The sequence below is a fragment of the Sapajus apella genome, unplaced genomic scaffold (assembly GCF_009761245.1).
Source record: "Sapajus apella isolate SASKATOON/1434 unplaced genomic scaffold, GSC_monkey_1.0 scaffold2, whole genome shotgun sequence".
Taxonomy (NCBI): domain Eukaryota; kingdom Metazoa; phylum Chordata; class Mammalia; order Primates; family Cebidae; genus Sapajus; species Sapajus apella.
The window spans coordinates 87,001,724-87,020,155 of record NW_022436942.1 but is presented as its reverse complement, the minus strand read 5'-3'; the positions used below and the strand labels follow the sequence as shown (position 1 = coordinate 87,020,155).

The 18,432-nt window shown below is 48.7% G+C and overlaps 1 protein-coding gene across 5 annotated transcripts in view; it reads right to left on the bottom strand.

Moving 5' to 3' along the window:
- Positions 1-18,432, bottom strand: part of GLT1D1 (glycosyltransferase 1 domain containing 1) — a 116,858-nt gene that overhangs the window by 14,598 nt on the left and 83,828 nt on the right. For 4 of the 5 annotated variants that reach the window (XM_032244169.1, XM_032244170.1, XM_032244171.1 and 1 more), the window contains 3 exons: positions 18,315-18,358; positions 16,467-16,587; positions 7,881-7,979 (listed from right to left, as the gene is read on the bottom strand). In XM_032244169.1, the coding sequence (XP_032100060.1) occupies positions 7,881-7,979; positions 16,467-16,587; positions 18,315-18,358 (264 nt within the window). The remainder of the gene's footprint in view (positions 1-7,880; positions 7,980-16,466; positions 16,588-18,314; positions 18,359-18,432) is intronic. The other variant, XM_032244177.1, reaches the window with a different exon arrangement.

Sequence of the window (18,432 nt, the reverse complement as noted above, 5' to 3'; positions counted from 1 at the left end):
GCACACCCAGCTCAGCGCACACCTAGCTCACTGCACCCCCAGCTCAGCGCAACCCTAGCTCAGCACACCCCCAGCTCAGTGCACATCCAGCTCAGCACACACCCAGCGCAGTGCGCACCTGCCGCTGGGGCTGCGTGGTCAGCCAGGGCCTTCCTTTCCCACCTCACGCTGCGTCCCAGGGAATCTACGCCCAGGGTGGGCCTCGAAATGATCCCTTTCCCAAGAACGGAGATAGAATCAGGGTGAGAAGAACCACTTTAGAAAATGGTTAGGTGGAAAACAGGAGGTGGGAGACAGAGGGAGACAGGGAGAGAGAGACAGAGAGAGGAAGAGAGCTAGAGACTGAGACAGAGAAACAGAGACAGAGGAAGAGGCAATGAGACACAAAAACAGAGACTGAGAGGAGGAAGGCTACAGAGACAGAGACGAGACAGAGTACCTATGAGAGACAGAAAGAGACAGAGGAAGAGAGGAGCTACAGAGACAGACAGAGAGACGATGAGACAGAGGGAGAGGGAGAGATAAAGGAGGCACAGCAGGAAAGGGGAAGCAGAGGGAGGAGGCCTGCCAGGGCAGCAACAGGGCAGGGCACACAGCAGGGCCCTGCCTGGACTCAGGCTCTGCAGGGAGACCCAGTTTTCACCCAGCCTCATCCCATCTGAGTGGCCTGAGGCAAGGGGCCCACCCTCACCAGGTCACTGGAGAGTCCGTGTCCCCAGCAAAACACCAGCCCAGGCACTGGATCACAGCCCCCAGGGAGGCTGTCCCTGCGCTGCTCGGGAGAGGTTTACATCTGTCGCCCTTGTAGTAGTATGTGAGAAGATGTCTTGCACTGTCACCCAGGCTGGAGTGCAGTGACACGACCTCGGCTCACTGCAACCTCCACCCATCGAGTTCAAGTGATTCTCCTGCCTCAGCCTCCTGAGTAGCTGGGATTAAAGGTCCCCATCACCATGCCCAGCTAATTTTTGGTATGTATGTATGTATTTCTTTTTGAGACAGAGTCTTGCTCTGTCTCCCAGGCTGGAGTGCATTGTTGTGATCTTGGCTCACTGCAACCTCCGCCTCCCAGGTTCAAGCGATTCTCCTGCCTCAGCCTCCCGAGTAGCTGGGATTACAGGTGCCCACCACCACGCCCAGCTAATTTTTGTATTTTTAGTAGAGATGGGGTTTCACCATGTTGACCTCAAACTCTTGACCTCAAGTGATCCACTTGCCTCAGCCTCCCAAAGTGCTAGGATGACAGGTGTGAGCCTTGCACCCAGCCTGGTCCTTGTACTGTTATTACTCTGCTCTCAAATGTTTCCCAGTATTGCACAATAAGCAATACGGTCACACTATTTTCAAATCCATTAAATTTTAGGTTAACTTCCATTTTAGTTCACATGTGCTTTGTCCTGCATTTCCTCTGGACATAACTGGAAATCCAATCAATGCAGCAGGACCTGCATCTCGGGTTTCACGCTGAGGACCTACTGTGTGCTGTGCACTGGCTAGGGCTTACACATCCCGGAAGCATTCAACTTCCAAGAATTGCAAACGTTATGTTAAAACATTGTTTTAAAATAAGAGAGAAATAATATTTTACATAATGTTGGGAACCCTGCCGTGGGCTGACCCCGGCACCTAGGTGCAGTCCATACTCCACGGTTTCCCCTAGGGTGTGGTGCCACAGGCAAGCCAAGAATTCAGTGGAATGGTCACAGTTTTTGTCCCGGGGAAGGGAGAGGCAATAATGGATTCACTCTCTGTCAGTTATTCCCCAAAGACAGGTCCTTACCTCCACTCTCCCAAAGATGCATCGATCATAGGACAGGAGACGTGTCCCGGCTCCCTCAGCTTTTGTGGGAAGTAAAAAAGCTCCTTTCTAAACTTTCTTGTCAAAGAATAAGTGTGCTAATAACTTTGTTAAGCCCTACTCTATGTAGTTGTGAGATATGCCATGCCTACAGGCAGGTAGTACACTCTATGGTCTTGCACTTTAACCAAGGGACATGCCTGTGCTGGACCTGCTCACAGGCATGTCCCAGCTCTCCATTGCTTTTACCTGTTTAGAAAAGTTTTAAGTTGTTAGCCAATCGGGTTTTAGTTTAGATTGTGAGGTCTGGCTCCAGCCAACGGAGATCAGACACAGCAGTGAGGACGACCCCAAATGCGTAAGGGATAAATTTGTGTTTTCCTTCATTCTTTGTACTCTCACGATAAGATGGCTAGTGAGAGTACCCTTCCTGCAGCCCAGAAAGTAAAAATTGCATTGCTAAAAAAATCGTTTGTCTCAGTGCTGATTTTTCTTGTGGCACCAAGCATCTACCTACCACATTTATTTCTAACAGCTTTCAAGTGCAGAGCTGGAGATCTCAGCGCAGCCCTGCCTGAACCAAAGTGTAGAAGTTGATGTTCTCCACCGGGCCTCACATTTCCCAAGCATTCAACTCTGGACTGACAATTAAAGTCATTAGGGTTTGAAGAAAAATCAGCTATCTTTAGTGAAAACGCAAGTCCCATAAAACACGACAGCCAGAGCCCACCCGGAATACCCACTGGACAAATGCTGGTGCTTGGCATTGTCAGTATTCCAGAATGTATGTTTTTCTATAGCCGTGCACCACACAAACAGAACCTCCCAGCAAAACAGGCTGGAGCTACACTTTCAAAGTCTGACCCTAGGAGAGTGCACAGATTCACAGTTTCTATTAAATGTCAAATGGATTTTAATTTTGAAGCTATAAAACAGAGCAATAAAATACCGAAGAAAATAGCTCAACCCTTTTCTTCTTCTTAAAAGGAGAAAAAACAGGATTGTGGTGGTAATGAAAAATCAATCTTCAGTGGGTTTGGAAAGCTTTGCTTAAATTGAAGTTTTCCAGGGGTGAGGTACATAAAAATAGAGATTATTCTGTTCCTACCAGGGCTGAATATGTTTAATCATCATTTTGTAAAAAAAATCAAAAATTTTTTTTATTCAATTCTGTAGGCTGTCCTCATAAGCTCCCTAAAGCAACCTTCCCTCCAGATTCCCATCATCTTTGTGCAGACGGCGGCCACCCCCACCCCAGGACCCTGCATTCGCCATTCACCTGTCAACACACACTCAGTGCCAGGCGCTTCTCAGGTGCTGGGACTGCACACAGAAGGGCACAAACCCCCCCCAGAGGAGGCCTCACTTCCCATTTCACAGTTGGAGAAACTGCTCTTCTGGATCTAACACTCTGAGTGGGGTGGGGAGGAGGGTGTGGAGAGCAAGCAGAGTGGGACCATGATACATGCCAGGAAGGAAGTAAGATGGGGAAGAGAAGGGAAAGGAGGCTGGAAACTCAAGTTACCTCTGAGGGAGGAGCAGAGATGCCCACATGGCCACAGAGCAGCGAAGGCAGAGCGGTAGGCCCTAAACTCCTGGCTCAAGCAATCTGGCTCCCAAAATGCCTGGCCTCCCGAAGTGCTGGGATTACAGGCGTGAGCCACCGCGCCCGGCCTCCCGAAGTGCTGGGATTACAGGCGTGAGCCACCGCGCCCGGCCTCCCACTGTTGCTTTAGCAATCAAGTCCTTCTATTTTCTGGTCCATACAACCCTAGAATCAACTGCACTCCACTCCCGAGCCCACTGCAGGCCCTCCCGGGACAGCTGACACCTCTTTTGTCTTGAGTGAGGAAGACAGTGATGGCCAGAGGAGCCCTGATCTGGGGTCAGAGGTCACCTTTGATGTGTCCTCCTCGGTAACCCGCTGTCGGTGTGCAGGGGGTACCCTGGCTGAGGACCATTTCTCATTGTCAGTGGAGAAGAGGTATCCCTGATCTAGAGCATCTACAGCAGAGGTCAAGGCTGGCAGCAAAACTCGCCATGGGTGTGTAGCTAGGTCCCTGCCACGTTTAAAAGGCTCATTTTAGAATCTGAGTTATCTACATTTATAAATCAGTAATACACACATAAGAATTGGATTTTCAGCCACCAACAGCAACAAGGTCTGCTTGCCTGACCTCAAGGTCCCTGGGGTTGCCCCCGGGCAGGCCACCTCATGCCCTGCCCACCCGTGTGCCCTCCAGACACCTGAGCTTGACCCTCCTGCCCGGCAGAGGCCACACTGCGTTCTCAACTCATTTCTTGCTGAGGCCTGTTTGCCAGGAAGTCTTTCCCTAAAGATCTCACTGCTCATACACAGGATAACCCATGCACTGCTGTAGCCACTGCTGATGTCTTAGTCCTGTACCTTCTTGGAGGAGACGTGAATATTCATTCAAAGGCTCTGGACGTTGTGTCTAGACCCAGAGCTAGCCCAGCAGGTCTGCAACAGGCAGCCAGAACACGTGACTCCCACCACATACGCGACAGCTCACTCCACCCTGCAAGGCGTGATGTGTGCAACCCCTCACCGGAGCAGAGGCATGGGGCCGCCATAGGACACAGGTGCCAGGAAGGGAGGAGGGGACAGAGCTCTAGTTACCAGAAAAAGTGCCTGACTCACGGAGTGTGTGTTACGGTTTCAAAAAGAAAGGGCACATTTCCGTTCCTTTTGTTGGTTTAGTTTGCGTGATGGTTGATTTTACGTGTCAGTGTGCCTGGGCTAAGGGATGACCAGAGAACTGGTGATGCCTTGTTTCTGGATATGTGTGCGAGGCTGTTTCTCGAAGAGATTAGCATTTGAATCTGTGAACCGAGGAGAGAAGCTGCACCCTCGGCAACCTGGGCCAGCACCATCCAATACAAATACAACGAAAAGGCAGAGGAAGGAGAATTTTCTGGCTTCTTGAGTTGGGACATCCATCTCCTGCACAGAGACACGCGAGCTCCTGAGTCTCTGCCCTTCAGACTCCAAGAATGTGCGATATTCATCTTTCTGTGCCTGGCTTATTTCACTTAATATAATGACCTCCAGGTCCAGACATGTTACTGTAAATAACACAGCTCCTTTTTTATGGCTGAATAGTACTCCGCTGGGTATACGTACCGCATTTTCCTTACACATTCATCTGCTGATAGACACTTAGGGGGGTTCCACGCCTTGGCTATTGGGAATGGTGCTTTGATAAACATGGGTGCAGGTGTCTCTTCCAGATAGCGACCTCCCTTCTTTTGGGTACACATCCCTGATTCTCGAGCCTTTAGCCTCAGAATGAATTGCTTTCATCACTGGCTTTCCTGTGTCTCCAGCTCACAGACAACAGATGATGGAATTTCCTGGCTTCCACCATCATGTCAGCCAGTTGTCATAATAAATCTCACGTTTCTATCTATCTCCTATTGGTTCTGTTTCTCTGGGGGACCCTGACGAATAATGGTTTCTAAAAGATTCACAAAATGAAAAGAATAGGAAGTGCCTTTAACAGTCACCCACATCTTTTACTTGATGTAAAATCAGTTTTCTGTTTTGAAAAATAGGTAGCTGGGGTCTTAAGCATACGATCTAACAGTCTGAACTTCACCTTTTTGTACCGGGTTTCTTCACATTCTCAGTTAGAAAATAAAAATGAATGCAGAACTCCTCACTGCACATTTGGCATTGACTTGAATAGTGTGTATGCTAATACATACACCATATGCATACGGAACTTTTTGAACTTTACAAGGTCGGTGTTCTGACATGGACATTCCTCCTTAAAAAATGGGATGCTGGTTCCAATCCATACTGGAATACATGTTTCATTTTTTTGAGACACCCAGCTCTGTCACCCAGGCTGGAGCACACTGGCGTGATCTCAATGCGATCTTGGCTCACTCCACCTCCTAGGTAACCTCCATCTCCCAGGTTCAAGGGATTCTCCTGCCTCAGCCTCCCAAGTAGCCAGGATTACAGACACCTGCCACCATGCCTGGCTAATTTTTGTATTTTTAATAGAGACAGGGTTTTGCCATGTTGGCCAGGCTGGTCTCAAACTCCTAACCTCTGGTGATCCATCCGCCTCAGCCTCCCAAAGTGCTGGGATTACAGGCGTGAGCCACTGTGCCCAGCCCCATATTTTCAATCTTGCCAACCCTGGCAACCCACTAGTGGTTCCTTTCATCTGAGTTTCTTAGTCCAGACTGTTAGAACCAGAGTCCCAGACTTACTCAAAATGCATGTTGTTTTTAAAGCAACAGCTCCTACCCCGTGCTAGGTCAAGTCAGAAGGAGACTGGAAAGGAAACCAAACCAAACCAGGTGCGACATCCACGTCTAGCATGCTTTTTCAACATGTGCTAAGAATCGCAGCCTCTCCCCACATAAAACCTGAAGAGTTCTGTTTTTTTAGACATCCTTTGCGAAATGAACATGAAAGTGCTGGAATCAAAATAAGTCTGCAGCTAGACTCAGTGAGGGCTGCAGAGTTGTGTCTGCTGGCTCAGAGGAGGCCGGTAACTAGCAGGAACAACCTGAACACAGCAGAGGCACGACAGTGATTTGCAAACATTAAAAGGAGTATCTTACAAGAGGCTGTATGAAATCAGGACAGCCAAGCTGCTTTCATTCTTCTGTTCAGCCTAATATAGCCACTTAGAAGGGACTGCTACTCAGACGTTCGCGATAAAGTTGGAGTGCTTTCTTTGGTGCTCTGAAATTGAGCTATAAAGTAAATAAAAGTTGCCTTTTGGAAGACAGAAAAAAAAAAAAAAACGGAACACTTTTCCAGAGTGGGGATAATGTTCCTGACATAAAGGTTGGCTGGAGTTGATTTTGAGAGATATAGAATATGGTAAAAAAGCAATAAGCCTTTGTTTGGAGAATCAAGTAACTACTGAAAACTCTTCCTATCCTGATGTTATTTGGGCTTGTAGGTGTTACTATCAAAAGGGAAGTCTTTAATGCTATTAGCTAAGCCTTTTTTTTTTGAGATGGAGTCTCACTCTGTCGCCCAGGCTGGAGTGCAGTGGTGCAATCTCGGCTCACTGTAACCTCCACCTTCTAGTTTCAAGCGATTTTCCTGCCTCAGCCTCCCGAGTAGCTGGGATTACAGGTGCCTGCCACCACGCCCAGCTAATTTTTGTATTTTTAGTAGAGATGGGGTTTCACCATGTTGGCCAGGCTGGTCTCAAACTCCTGACCTCAAGTGATCCTCCCACCTCAGTCTCCCAAAGTGCTGGGGTTGCAGGCGTCAGCCACTGCCCACGGCCAACACCTTCCGTTTTGAGAGTATCTGGTGTTCGCTGAGCTCTGAGCATGTGTCGTGCACATCACTAGGCTCTGCCATCAGCGCATTCAGTGCATGTCATGACTCCGAGAGGCAGGTGTTATGATAGGCTCCACTTATCCAGAGAGAAAGTGCGGCGTGGAGACTCGGCCTGGTCGCCCTCTGCAGGAGGCACTCTGGGTGTTGGATGCAGGCAAATCCCGGAGGGCGAATCCCCAGCACCATCTGTGGCCCTCACATGGAGCAGCACCGTTCCATGCTCCTGGGAGGTGGTGGCACAGGTGTGCCCCAGAAGTCACCAGGCAGCCAGCTGGGCCGACTGACAGGTACATGGCCCCTTCCTCTATTTCCTGATGTACACACATTTCTGTATTTACGCAGGAACCCTGCATATCTTGTGCGTTTGTTTCAAGGAATGAAAGTGATCACATAGGCGCCCGTCCTCTGAAAGCAGCAGACGTGCTATAAATACATGGTTATGTCTGAGAGTGCCTATTTTGGAAATCAGAAATCAGAGCATCTCAGAGGTGACGTATCTGGCCCAGCCCCATACAGCAACTTGGTGGCAGAAGCAGGAACGGGACTCAACACTCCTGTCCCTAGGTTTCCGCTAGTGGCACACCCAGGCAGCTGCCGGGTGGTAACGGAAGACAGCATGCTCTCTGCAGGGCTCCTCCTAGGACAGGAATGCTGGGCGCTACAGGGAGACTCTCTCCAGCAAACGCAGAGGAAAACTATTCAGGCAACGTGAGTGAATGAAGGGTAAGAACTTCTCTTTACCTGAGGAGTGGAAAACAGTAGCCCTGTGACTTCATGCTTCACCACGGCAGCATTCCCGGGGATGTTTCTGGCCAACACCGGAACTTCTAAATCCATCGCCTGCAGGAGACAGGAGGAAAGGGGCGGAGGCAGTCAGTTCAAGAGCCTCTGCGGCAAGGTGAGCCAGGGAATGCAGAATAACTTCCTGGGTTAATTGGACCTCTGGCACCTCACACACAAAAATACACCTCGCCCAAACGAGATCCTAATCTCAAAAGCACATTTTTAGAATACAACTGAATTTTCATTACTTACCATGGTTGGAAGCTCTGAAACACTATGTGCTGTAGTCATTCATCTAACATAATTATTGCAGTGCCACAAAGGCCACTAAGTGCCCCCTGCCCCTCTCCGAATGCTCACTGGACACCTCATCACCAACCGCATAGAGTATGCACTTTTAATCACCATCCGCACTCTCCCTGAAGAGCCGTTTTCTTCCAGCAGAGGCAAGGGAGAGGGAATGCCACAAAAACCAAACTCAGCCATCTGTCAGGCTGACAAAAGGAAAAAGAAAACGATTTCTCATTCCGATTATTCACGCAGCCGCGTTTCCATTTCCGAAGGTCTGGAGAGCAGCACCTGACACCCCACAGCCTGGTGACAACTGGCAGCTGGGCCACTGGAAGATGGCCGGGTGCACAGTGCACAGCCCTGGCCTCACCTGCCCAGGAAGGAGGCATTTCCTGAGCTTTCTACAGTGCTCGAAGTTTAATGACGTCAGGTCAAAAAGAAACAGAAGCCAGCTTCAAGGGAATCCCACTGACCATGGCGGGATGATTTTGCAACTTCAAAAAAGAATAATGACTATAACAGATTGTAACACACGAAATTTCAAGAATACCTGATTCCTTAGTGATGAGAGAGAAATAAAAGGAAAGAGGAGGAGGAGGAGGAGGAGGAGGAAAAGAGAAAGCTCTTCTCTACAGAAGAATCTGCTCGTAGATTCTTCTATAGTAAGTGTAGACAGAAGAGCAGAATTAGAAAATCATCACTTTGTAACCCCCAGTGTAATAATTGACTCAGACAAGGACCAGGGATCAATAGTGGAGCCTAATGGAGCCTGATCAAATCCGTTAAGTAAAAGGTCATCAGGAAACAGGATACAGATGGTCTCCGACTTACGATTCCACTTAGGATTTTGTGACTTCATGGCGGTGCAAAAGCCACACACATTCAGTTAAAACCACATTTCAGCAAGAATACAACCATTCTGTTACTTCACTTTCAGTGCAGTATCCAATCATAACATCTTCCATGAGATATTCAACACTTTAGTATAAAATAGGTTAGACGGTTTAGCCCCACGGTAGGCAAACGCAAGTATTCTGGGCATATTTAAGGTCAGCTAGGTTGAGCTATGGTGCTCGTAGGTTAGGGGTGTTAAACGCATTTTGAACTCATGGTATTTTCAACTTGTGATGGGTTTATTGGGATGCGGCCCCATCATAAGCTGAGGAGCATCTGTGTCCCCACAACCCAAAGCACCACTCCATGGATGACTTATCAATCACAAAGGAGAAGTGAGACTTCACAATGGAGGCACCTGTCAGCAACAGGCAGAAGAGCTGATGCCTTTCCCGTGTGACGTGCTGGGGAGTACACATCACCTGCGTGGTGTCCCAGCTGGAAGTGGATGCAAATCCAACCCCAAGGCAACTCCATCGTTGCCGTGTTCTCTAGGACAGCTGACCAGACCCTTCGGAGGGCACAATGTCATGAAGAGCTACGGGGAGCTGGGCTAGAGTACACTAAAGGGACACAGAGCCAAGCGCAATGCATGCTGTGCGGATCCTGCGTGAAAAAAACCTATGACACTGAGGGAATGAAGTCTGGAGCGCACATCCAGTGGTGTAATGTACTGACACTGACTTCTCAAGCATGGTCCTGTCTTGTCAGGTGCAGGAGAAGACACCGGTTCTGCAAAGTTGCAGAGAAAAATATTAGCAGTGCCGTCAACAACCACCTTCTATGAGGTGATTTGGAAAAGAAAGAAGAGAGAGAGTTATGTATATGAACAGAGACGGGAGAGGAAGCAGGAGATGAACGTGGGTGAAGGGGACGCAAGTATGTGCTGCCCTGCTCTTTCTGTTCTTCTACAGATTTTACACTTTTTAAAAGTAAACACATAATAACATTTGTAAGGGAAGCTCTGAAGCCGCCCTGCCTGGGTGTGGATCCTGGCTCCACTAGGAACTAGTCGTGCGATCTTGGGTCAGCATCTCAACCTCCCCCAGCTGTTTGACTGTTTCCCCTGAAGTAAAATAGAGACAATAAAATCTCCTTCATAAGGGTAGTGGGGAAGATTGAATAATATTTTTTGGGAAGGGGAGACAGGGTCTCGCTCTGTTGCCCAGGCTGGAGAGCCGTGGCTCAATCTCGGCTCACTGCGACCTCCGCCTGCTGTGCCCAAGCTCTCCTCCCACCTCAGCCTCTCCAGCAGTGGGACTACAGGCACATGCCACCGTGCTCAGCTAAGGTTTTTAAATCTTTTTCTAGTGATGGGGTCTTGCTATGTTTTCCAGACTCATCTGAAACTCCTGGGATCAAGCAATCTGTCTACCTTGGCCTCCCAAACTGTTGGAATTGCAGGTGGGAGCCACCATGCTTGTCCGGATTAAATGGCTTAATACTACTGTACAGAGTTTAGATCTGTCTGTGGGCATGGCTGTCACTGTGAATGACATCATGGCAGCAGATGGCTCCCTACCTGACTCAGTGAGTTTTACAGAGCACAGTGACCCATCCCAGGTCTTGAGAACGCACTCTAAACCCACAAATCCCAACTAAAAACAGGTGACCTTGTTACCTTAGATATGGCATCAAAAACACAAGCAACAACAAGGAAATAGTTAGACTGGACTTCATCAGAGCTAAAAACTTTGAGCTGGGCGCAGCGGTTCACGCCTATAATCCCCGCACTTTGGGAGGCTAAGGCAGAACATTGCGTGAGGCCAGCCTAGGCAATATTGTGAGCTCCTGTTTCTACAAAAAATGAAATGATAAAAATAAATTAACATTAAACACTTTTGAACTTCACTGGAAACCCTGAAGAAAGTGAAAAGGCAATCGGCAGAACGGGAGGAAATATTTGGAAAACACGTGTCTGATAGGCTGATGGGAGACGTATCTATAGCACATAAAGAACTCTCACAACTCAGCAATAATAGGAAAACACAATGAAAAAGTGGGCAAGGGGTGTGACTACACACTTCTTCAGAGAAGATGTAAATAGGGCAACAAGCATATGCAAACATGCTCAGTATCAGCCAGGTGCAGCAGCTCATGCCTGTAATCCCAGCACTTCGGGAGGCCGAGGTGGGAGGATCACTTGAGGCCAGGAGTTCAAGACCAGCCAGGTCAACAGGGTGAAACCCTACCTCTAATAAAAATACAAACAAAATTAGCTGTGCATGGTGGTGCACCCCTGGGGTCCCAGCTACTCGGGAGGCTGAGGCACAAGAACCGCTTGAACCGGGGAGGTAGAAGCTGCAGTGCGCCAAGAATGTGCCACTGCACTCCAGCCTGGGCGACAGAGCCAGACTCCACCTCAAAAAAAAAAAAACAAAAAAAAAACTTCCTCTTTCTGATAATGACACCTGTCATATTGGATTAGCCAGCCCCACACCCTCCTCCCTCCCCACAGGGACTTCATTCTAATTTGATTACCTCTATCTCCAAGTACATTCCCTTTCTGAGGACTTCAACACAGGCATTTGGGGAGGGGTCACAGTTCAGCCCCTGACACCCACGGAGCCTGCTCTGAGCACATCCCAGCCCTCTGCTGTCACATCGAGCTGCTGCATTTCCTCTTCAGTACACACTACGTCCTAAAGCTCTCCGTTCACTCTTCCATTTGCCTGCTTCCTGCCCGTCTTCCAATCCTTCTTTCTGTCCCTCATAAGGACCCAGGTTCCGACACGGGCTCCACGTAACCAAGGCCCTTTGGCGTCCGCCTGCTGCAGCATCTCCAGGGCCTGGCAGGCCTGGCACTGTACACATTTCTGCTGAATGGCAGATGCATGAGCACATTCATCCCATCTGACGGTCCGCAATGCAAGGGGAGACACCAGGGAGGATTCAACACGTAGAGGGCCTGGCTCTGCCTCCAAGGAAAACCACAGTTCAACGGAAAGGACGCGCAACACACCCCACTCACGACGCTGTGAAACGAACAGAGGGAGAAGAGAGTTCCATGGAATCTGAGGGTAGCACATTTACAGAAAACGAGTTCTGAAGTCACCTCTCCAGAAACCAACAAGATGTGCCTTTAACAAAGAACACGCCTTAAGGAGAGAGGAGCTCCTGGAAAATGGCAATGGTGTGCAGCTGGGCCTGACCAGTAGGAAGGCGGGCGGCGCCTGGGCGGACGGCGCGCACAGGTGAGTGCGCTCACCCTCGGAATGCCTCCGTGGGTCCAGAAGGAGAGGCACCGTGGTGCATGACTCACAGGCTTGGGAGGAGAGCGGTTCAGAGCCAGTGTCACGGACCCCACTCTGGGACTAAGACGAGTGAAATGTCAGGATCCAAGATGCACGTGACACCTCTTTGTGTTTGAACTCACTTGATTAAAAAAAGAAATTAACTGGCAAGTAAAAATCGTCTACATTTACAGTGTACGACATGATTTTTTTTTTTTTGAGTTGGAGTCTCACTCTGTCACCTGGGGTGGAGTGCACTTGTGCGATCTCAGCTCACTGCAACCTCCTACCAGGTTCCAACAATGCTCCTGCCTCAGCTTCCTGAAGAGCTGGGATTACAGGCACCCGCCACCACACCCAGCTAATTTTTGTATCTTAAGTAGAGACAGGGGTTCACCATGTTGGCCAGGCTGGTCTCGAACTCCTGACCTCAGGTGATCCACCCGCCTTGGCCTCCCAAAGTGCTGGGATTACAGGCCTGAGCCACCGCCCCGGGCCACAACATGATGTTTTGATACACATCCACCCTCTGGAATGGCTAAATCTAGCTAACTAACATATGTGTTACGTCATACTTGTTTTTCGTGGTGAGAACAGTTGAGATCTACTCTTAGCAATTTTCAAGGATACATCTATTGTTGTTAACTGTAGTCTCCATGGCCTGCAATACAGATCCCTTGAACTTATTTCTCCTGAGAGTTGAGGTCCTTCTCCAACATCTCCCCATGCCCCACGCCCCCAGCCTCGCTGCCCACCTTTCTGCTCTCTGCTCCTATGAGAACTCACTTGATTTCTTATTTTCCCCAGATGACTTCTCCAAGCACTTATCAGGCAGAGGGAAACTTCATAGGAGACTCTTTGTAAAAGGCTTTGTGGCTAGCACACCATTTTCAGCAGAGCTAATAAAGTTTACAGAGACACTGCCTCCATTCCTCCCTGCAGAACAGTCTTAAGAAACTCAGCGGCCAGAGCCCACTGCAAAATAAGTGACGCCCCAGCTGTGAGGGGTGGGCACCAACACCTGTATTTATGGTGTTTTAAGTTTCAAGGTGTTTCTGATGCACACCTGCGGCTGGAAACCACTATGTCTAGATTTTCCTGCAGAGAGGCCGGCTTGCATTTTAACAGTCGTTTCTGAGCATCTGTCAAGTCAAACCAGCATTGCTTGTCTTATGGCAATGGAGCCGGGCTGGACGTGTCCACAGCACATTCGGATCTGACATCACTGGGGTTACGGTGATTCTCAATGGGGGCCAATGGCATTTTGGGTACAACTCTGATGCAATGAGTTGATTAGAATCAATTCAGATAGCCAAAGTGTTCAATCATGGAATAAGTGCCTATCACTTTGGAAGGAGGTGACCTTTCAGAATTAGCTGTATTCCGCCACCTGGGACAACACCCCAACTCCCTACAGCTGCCCATCCCACATACATGCCCGCAGCATCTTCCTCATGATGAAAACTCAAAAGGCCCTTTGCTTTTCACAGTGGGAAAGGCAGTGCACGGCCGTGTCCGCACACATGCTTGCAAACTAGTCGAGGGTAAAGTGACACAGAGTCGCAGCTGCCTTCAAATGCCCTCACATCCTGCTTCAATTACTGGGGCTGGAGTCTGGAAGCCAAGAGGCCAGGAACCAGCTGCTTCCTGCAGGTGCTCCTCTCTGCTTTAGAAGATGGGCTTCTCCTCTCTCAGGCAGAGCATGTGTGTGTGCGCGCACATTGTGTGTGTGTGTGTGTATGCACGTGTGTGTGTGCGTGTGTGCGCCGCCTGTGTGTGCCTGCATCTGTGGGTGCATTTGTGTGCCTGTGTGTGCCTGTGTCTGTATGCACACGTGCGTGTGTGTGTTCTAGGGCTGGGAAAAGAGCTTAACCAGGAAGGCTGGGATAAGCAAATAATTATTTATATAGTTTTAATGTAATTCTCTGCAGGATTCAATCCATAGAAAAGCTCGAAACTGGAAACAATTGCTTAGCTGTAGAAGTGTTCACCCCGCTGCCCACGCATCCAGCCAAAGTTTGATTTTTGGAGTTCATCAGTAAGAAATGTGTTTCTGCAAATGGGATTTTTATGTGCTTCCATGTGAAAATACAGCTAATTCTGAAAGGTCAAAAGATCACTTCCTTCAAAAGTGATAGGCACTTATTCCATGATTAAACACTTGGGCTATCTGAATTGATTTTAATGAAAGGCACCCTTACCGCTCCTCTAAAATCAGTTTCATTCAAAACCCTTTGCCCAAAGGTTATTTTGTGAGTTTTCAAAAGGAACACAACATCAACATTTTAAGGCAGTCAGAATTGCTAACAGCTGCTTTTGCTTTGAAATAAATGAGGTTTGACAGCGATTCATCCGCAGTGAAACGCTGTGCGTGCTGGTTACAAAATCACTGCCAAACTCCACTCTACCTTAAGAAGTCGAAAAAATGTGTATTTACCTACAAAGGAGCACTTTAGCAGTAGCTGAAATACTGGAGCCATAAGCATATACACTTTTCACGTTAACATGACGAATAAAACATACTGCCCCGAGGACCGCAGTTGGAGCCGGTTTGAAAGGACCAATGAAGATTAATACTAATGGCAACCCACGAGCTGAGGTGCTGACATCTGGCTGAGGATGGTCGCGTCACAAACGTACACTCTGTGCTCGGAAAGCACCTGACGGCAGATTCCTGGGCATGGACGTATAGCGTCTATCATCTCCCTCTGTGTTTTTTGGTTTGAAATGATGCCACATTAAGGGAAAATATTATGCACACAATGCCATTCATTTCTTCAACGTAGGGAGAGGATTTTTTTCTTACGTTATTTACCATGTTCTCTCTGGACCCCTAAGGTTTGCAGACCTTAACTTTTGTCAGTAAGTTCAGTGCATTCAACTGGTACCTAAGGGGAATCATGGATATCCCAAAGACTTATGATAAAAGTAACAGCATTAACCTAAGTAGACACTGAAATGAGAAGTCCAGGTATTCAGAAAGAACACGTGAAACCTGGATAAAAGATCTCAGGAAGCAGTGGCCAAATGTTTTCCTTTTGACAGGAGAACAGGCTTTCCCATGTGCCCATTGACACATGCTCACGCCATGCCCGTGGTGTGCAGTGTGTGTGCTGAGGCCCACCGTGGGCACCATGCACGCGGTACCTGCTGCTTTAATCGCGTGAGGAAAGGCCGGTGCCAAAGGCTGGCGTTGGCCAGAGCGAGCCGAGCCTGCCCTTTTCTGGCCTCATTCTTCGGGAGCCCTGGAGGCAATGAACCAACAACAAAACAAGAGAAGGAACGTCTTTTTCTGTTAGACACGTGCTGGTGATTCTCTTGAGGACCTAAACTCAAGCAGCAGAGATAATGGTGAGATACCCCACGTCAAAAGAGTCTCAAGGAGGAGAAGAGATGTTGTAGGTGGTCCCATTGCAAAGGGGATGTGAGGGTTGCCAGGACCTTTTACAGAAGAGGGAATACAGCCCAGTCAGAGCCTGCCCAGGTTTCAAGGGCACCGCCTCCCCACTCCAGACTCGGCCCTGCAAACACAGATACTCTGGGGGTGGACTGCAGAGTGCTGCTGGGATAGACACATTTTGTCAAAAAAGATGGAGCAATTTTATGGAGCTGACTGCTGGATGAAGAAGTTACATCCACCCCAGCCCCCATGCCACCCTGTCATCTCTGATGGCTACCCTGCTTCCGTCTCCTGCTACCTGTGAAATCCAGTCCTTTCTTCTCTCTTAATTTCTGGAATTACAGAACATATGAAAAGAAAGAGAAAAGATCAAGTAAAAGGAGGCTTGCTGCAGAAACACCTTCATCCTGTTTCCTGTCCCAACCCTTTGTAACCTTAGCTGCCTTCCTGTCAGAGATAGTTAGAGGGTCAGAGAGGCAATGCCATCCCAGTTTTATTGTACGTCGTAGCTAGCAAGGAGAAATGGCAGTGCGAAATGAAACGGTATTTTTAAACTTCCAGATAGAACTTCAAACGTACTTTTGAACTCCAGCGGGTATGCTGCTTGGCTCTTCTAGCTTTCAGAAGTGCGGAATGTTATTGACAAAGACGTCACCTCCATAAATAAGAACGGGAGTGATGGACAATTTCATACGCCCACTTTCAGTACTCAAGTTACGTAATTACCTCCAAAATTGCAGCTGACATGCCTTCAGAGACAGAGCTGTTCACCACCGCGAAGCAGTTCTTCACCACGGCGTGCAGATCTCCTTGAGGCATCTCTGCAATCAGTCGTACCCCAGCGGCCCTGAGAAAACACGAAGCAGGGGGTGGCTCTAATCCCAGGAGGCTCATGGGCAGCAGCTGGGAGGAGGAGGCATGACAACCTGGGTGAAACAGTCTAGATCAACAAGCAAGCACTGCTGACAAAGCGTTCACCAGGAGAGCGGTACTGGGGTAGAAACCCTCACCCTCATGTCCCTGATAAGTAGGGGAGGGAGCTGTTTAACATGTCTGTTCTTGTTTTCAATATGCTCAACAAAGCCGCTCTCAAGGACTACAAGAGTCAGAGATAAGGTTTCTGCCATTTTCTCTGATTTAGAAAACGTTTTTCTAATAATTCAACTTTTTTTTCAAGGTCTACAACAGTCAGAGATAAGGTTTCTGCCATTTTCTCTGTTTGATTTGGAAAATTTTTCTAATAATTCAACCTTTTTTCAAACAGTTTTTTAAAATACTAATGAGACAACAAGAATAGAAATGATAGAAATAGGCCAGGTGCTCACGCCTGTAATCCCAGCACTTTGGGAGGCCAAGGCAGGCGGATCACAAGGTCAGGAGTTGGAGACCAGCCTGACCAACATGGTAAAACCCCATCTCTACTAAAAATACAAAAATTAGCCGGGCGTGGTGGCGCTCGTCTGCAATCCCAGCTACTCAGGAGGCTGAGGCAGGAGAATTGCTTGAACCCAGGAGGCGGAGGTTGCAGTGAGCCAAAACCATGCCACTGCACTCCAGGCTCGGCAACAGAGCAAAACTTTGTCTCAAAAAAAAAAAAAAGAATGGACATAGAAATACGAAATCGTGATGATAATGTAACAAAAGCCCTGTCCCCAGCACACAGCACTGACAGCTATTTTGTCACGGACGTTTTGCCTCGTTCTATTCTTCTCACCACGTAATGTAAATCTGTGCCTTTCTTTGATCTTCTTCCTCGTCCCCACCACTAGCCACCACTCTCACGGCCCTGCCACACGTCCCTTCCCTGAGTGGGTGATACTTTGACACACATGCATCTGCACCTGCAAATGATCTAAAGGTCCCTGATTACAGATGGGGAAAACCAGTCTTTGTCAGTGCCCTGTGCGGTTGGCATAGCCAATGCAATCCGGCCGGAATCCTGAGGGGCTGTGGGGACACCACTTTACAGGGGACTGACCCAAATGAGACCCACGTCTTTCTGGCTCTGCTCATTCCCTTCGCTCCGCTTAAAACGCAGACTGATGACACAGCTCCGGAGCCACGATGTCACCTTCAGGATGGCAGCCACGGGCAAAGGAAGGCCAGACAGAGACAAAAGCCAGATCCCCAAAGTCTCAGGGAAGCTTCGGTTTTGCTCCTCGGCTGACCACCCTCAGACTTGTTGATGTGAGCAGTGAAAGCTCACTCTGTTGAAGCCTGTGCTGTTCCTGGCAGACAAATGCAGCTCATAACCAATACGGCAACACATTGCTCTGCAGGCAGGCGGTGACAAAGGGTGGTATTCCTCCATTCTTCCAAACCCTTGAGAGTTTAAATCTTTCCATTTGGCCAATGTGATCCATTACTAATTATAATCACAAAGTGGTTTTTACTGGCATCTCCCTGGGCAAATGATAGTGCCCGGGATGCCATGGGCTGGCTGGGAGGATGGAGAGGAAACACCTGTAAACTGCTTGGAACAGTGCCTGGGACTGGGCAAATGCGAGTTAAGGTAACTCAGGGGACACTCAGGTTTCCTGTTCTGCAGCATGTCTGGTCTCCACCAACTCTTACCTTTTCACTTTGGCTTTTACTTCCCTTGTAAACACTGGATCGACCTGGAAAGAGACAAAGATAAATTTAGCGGTTGCCACCTGTTGGCAGCACTGCCAGCCGAAGCACGGGCCTCGGT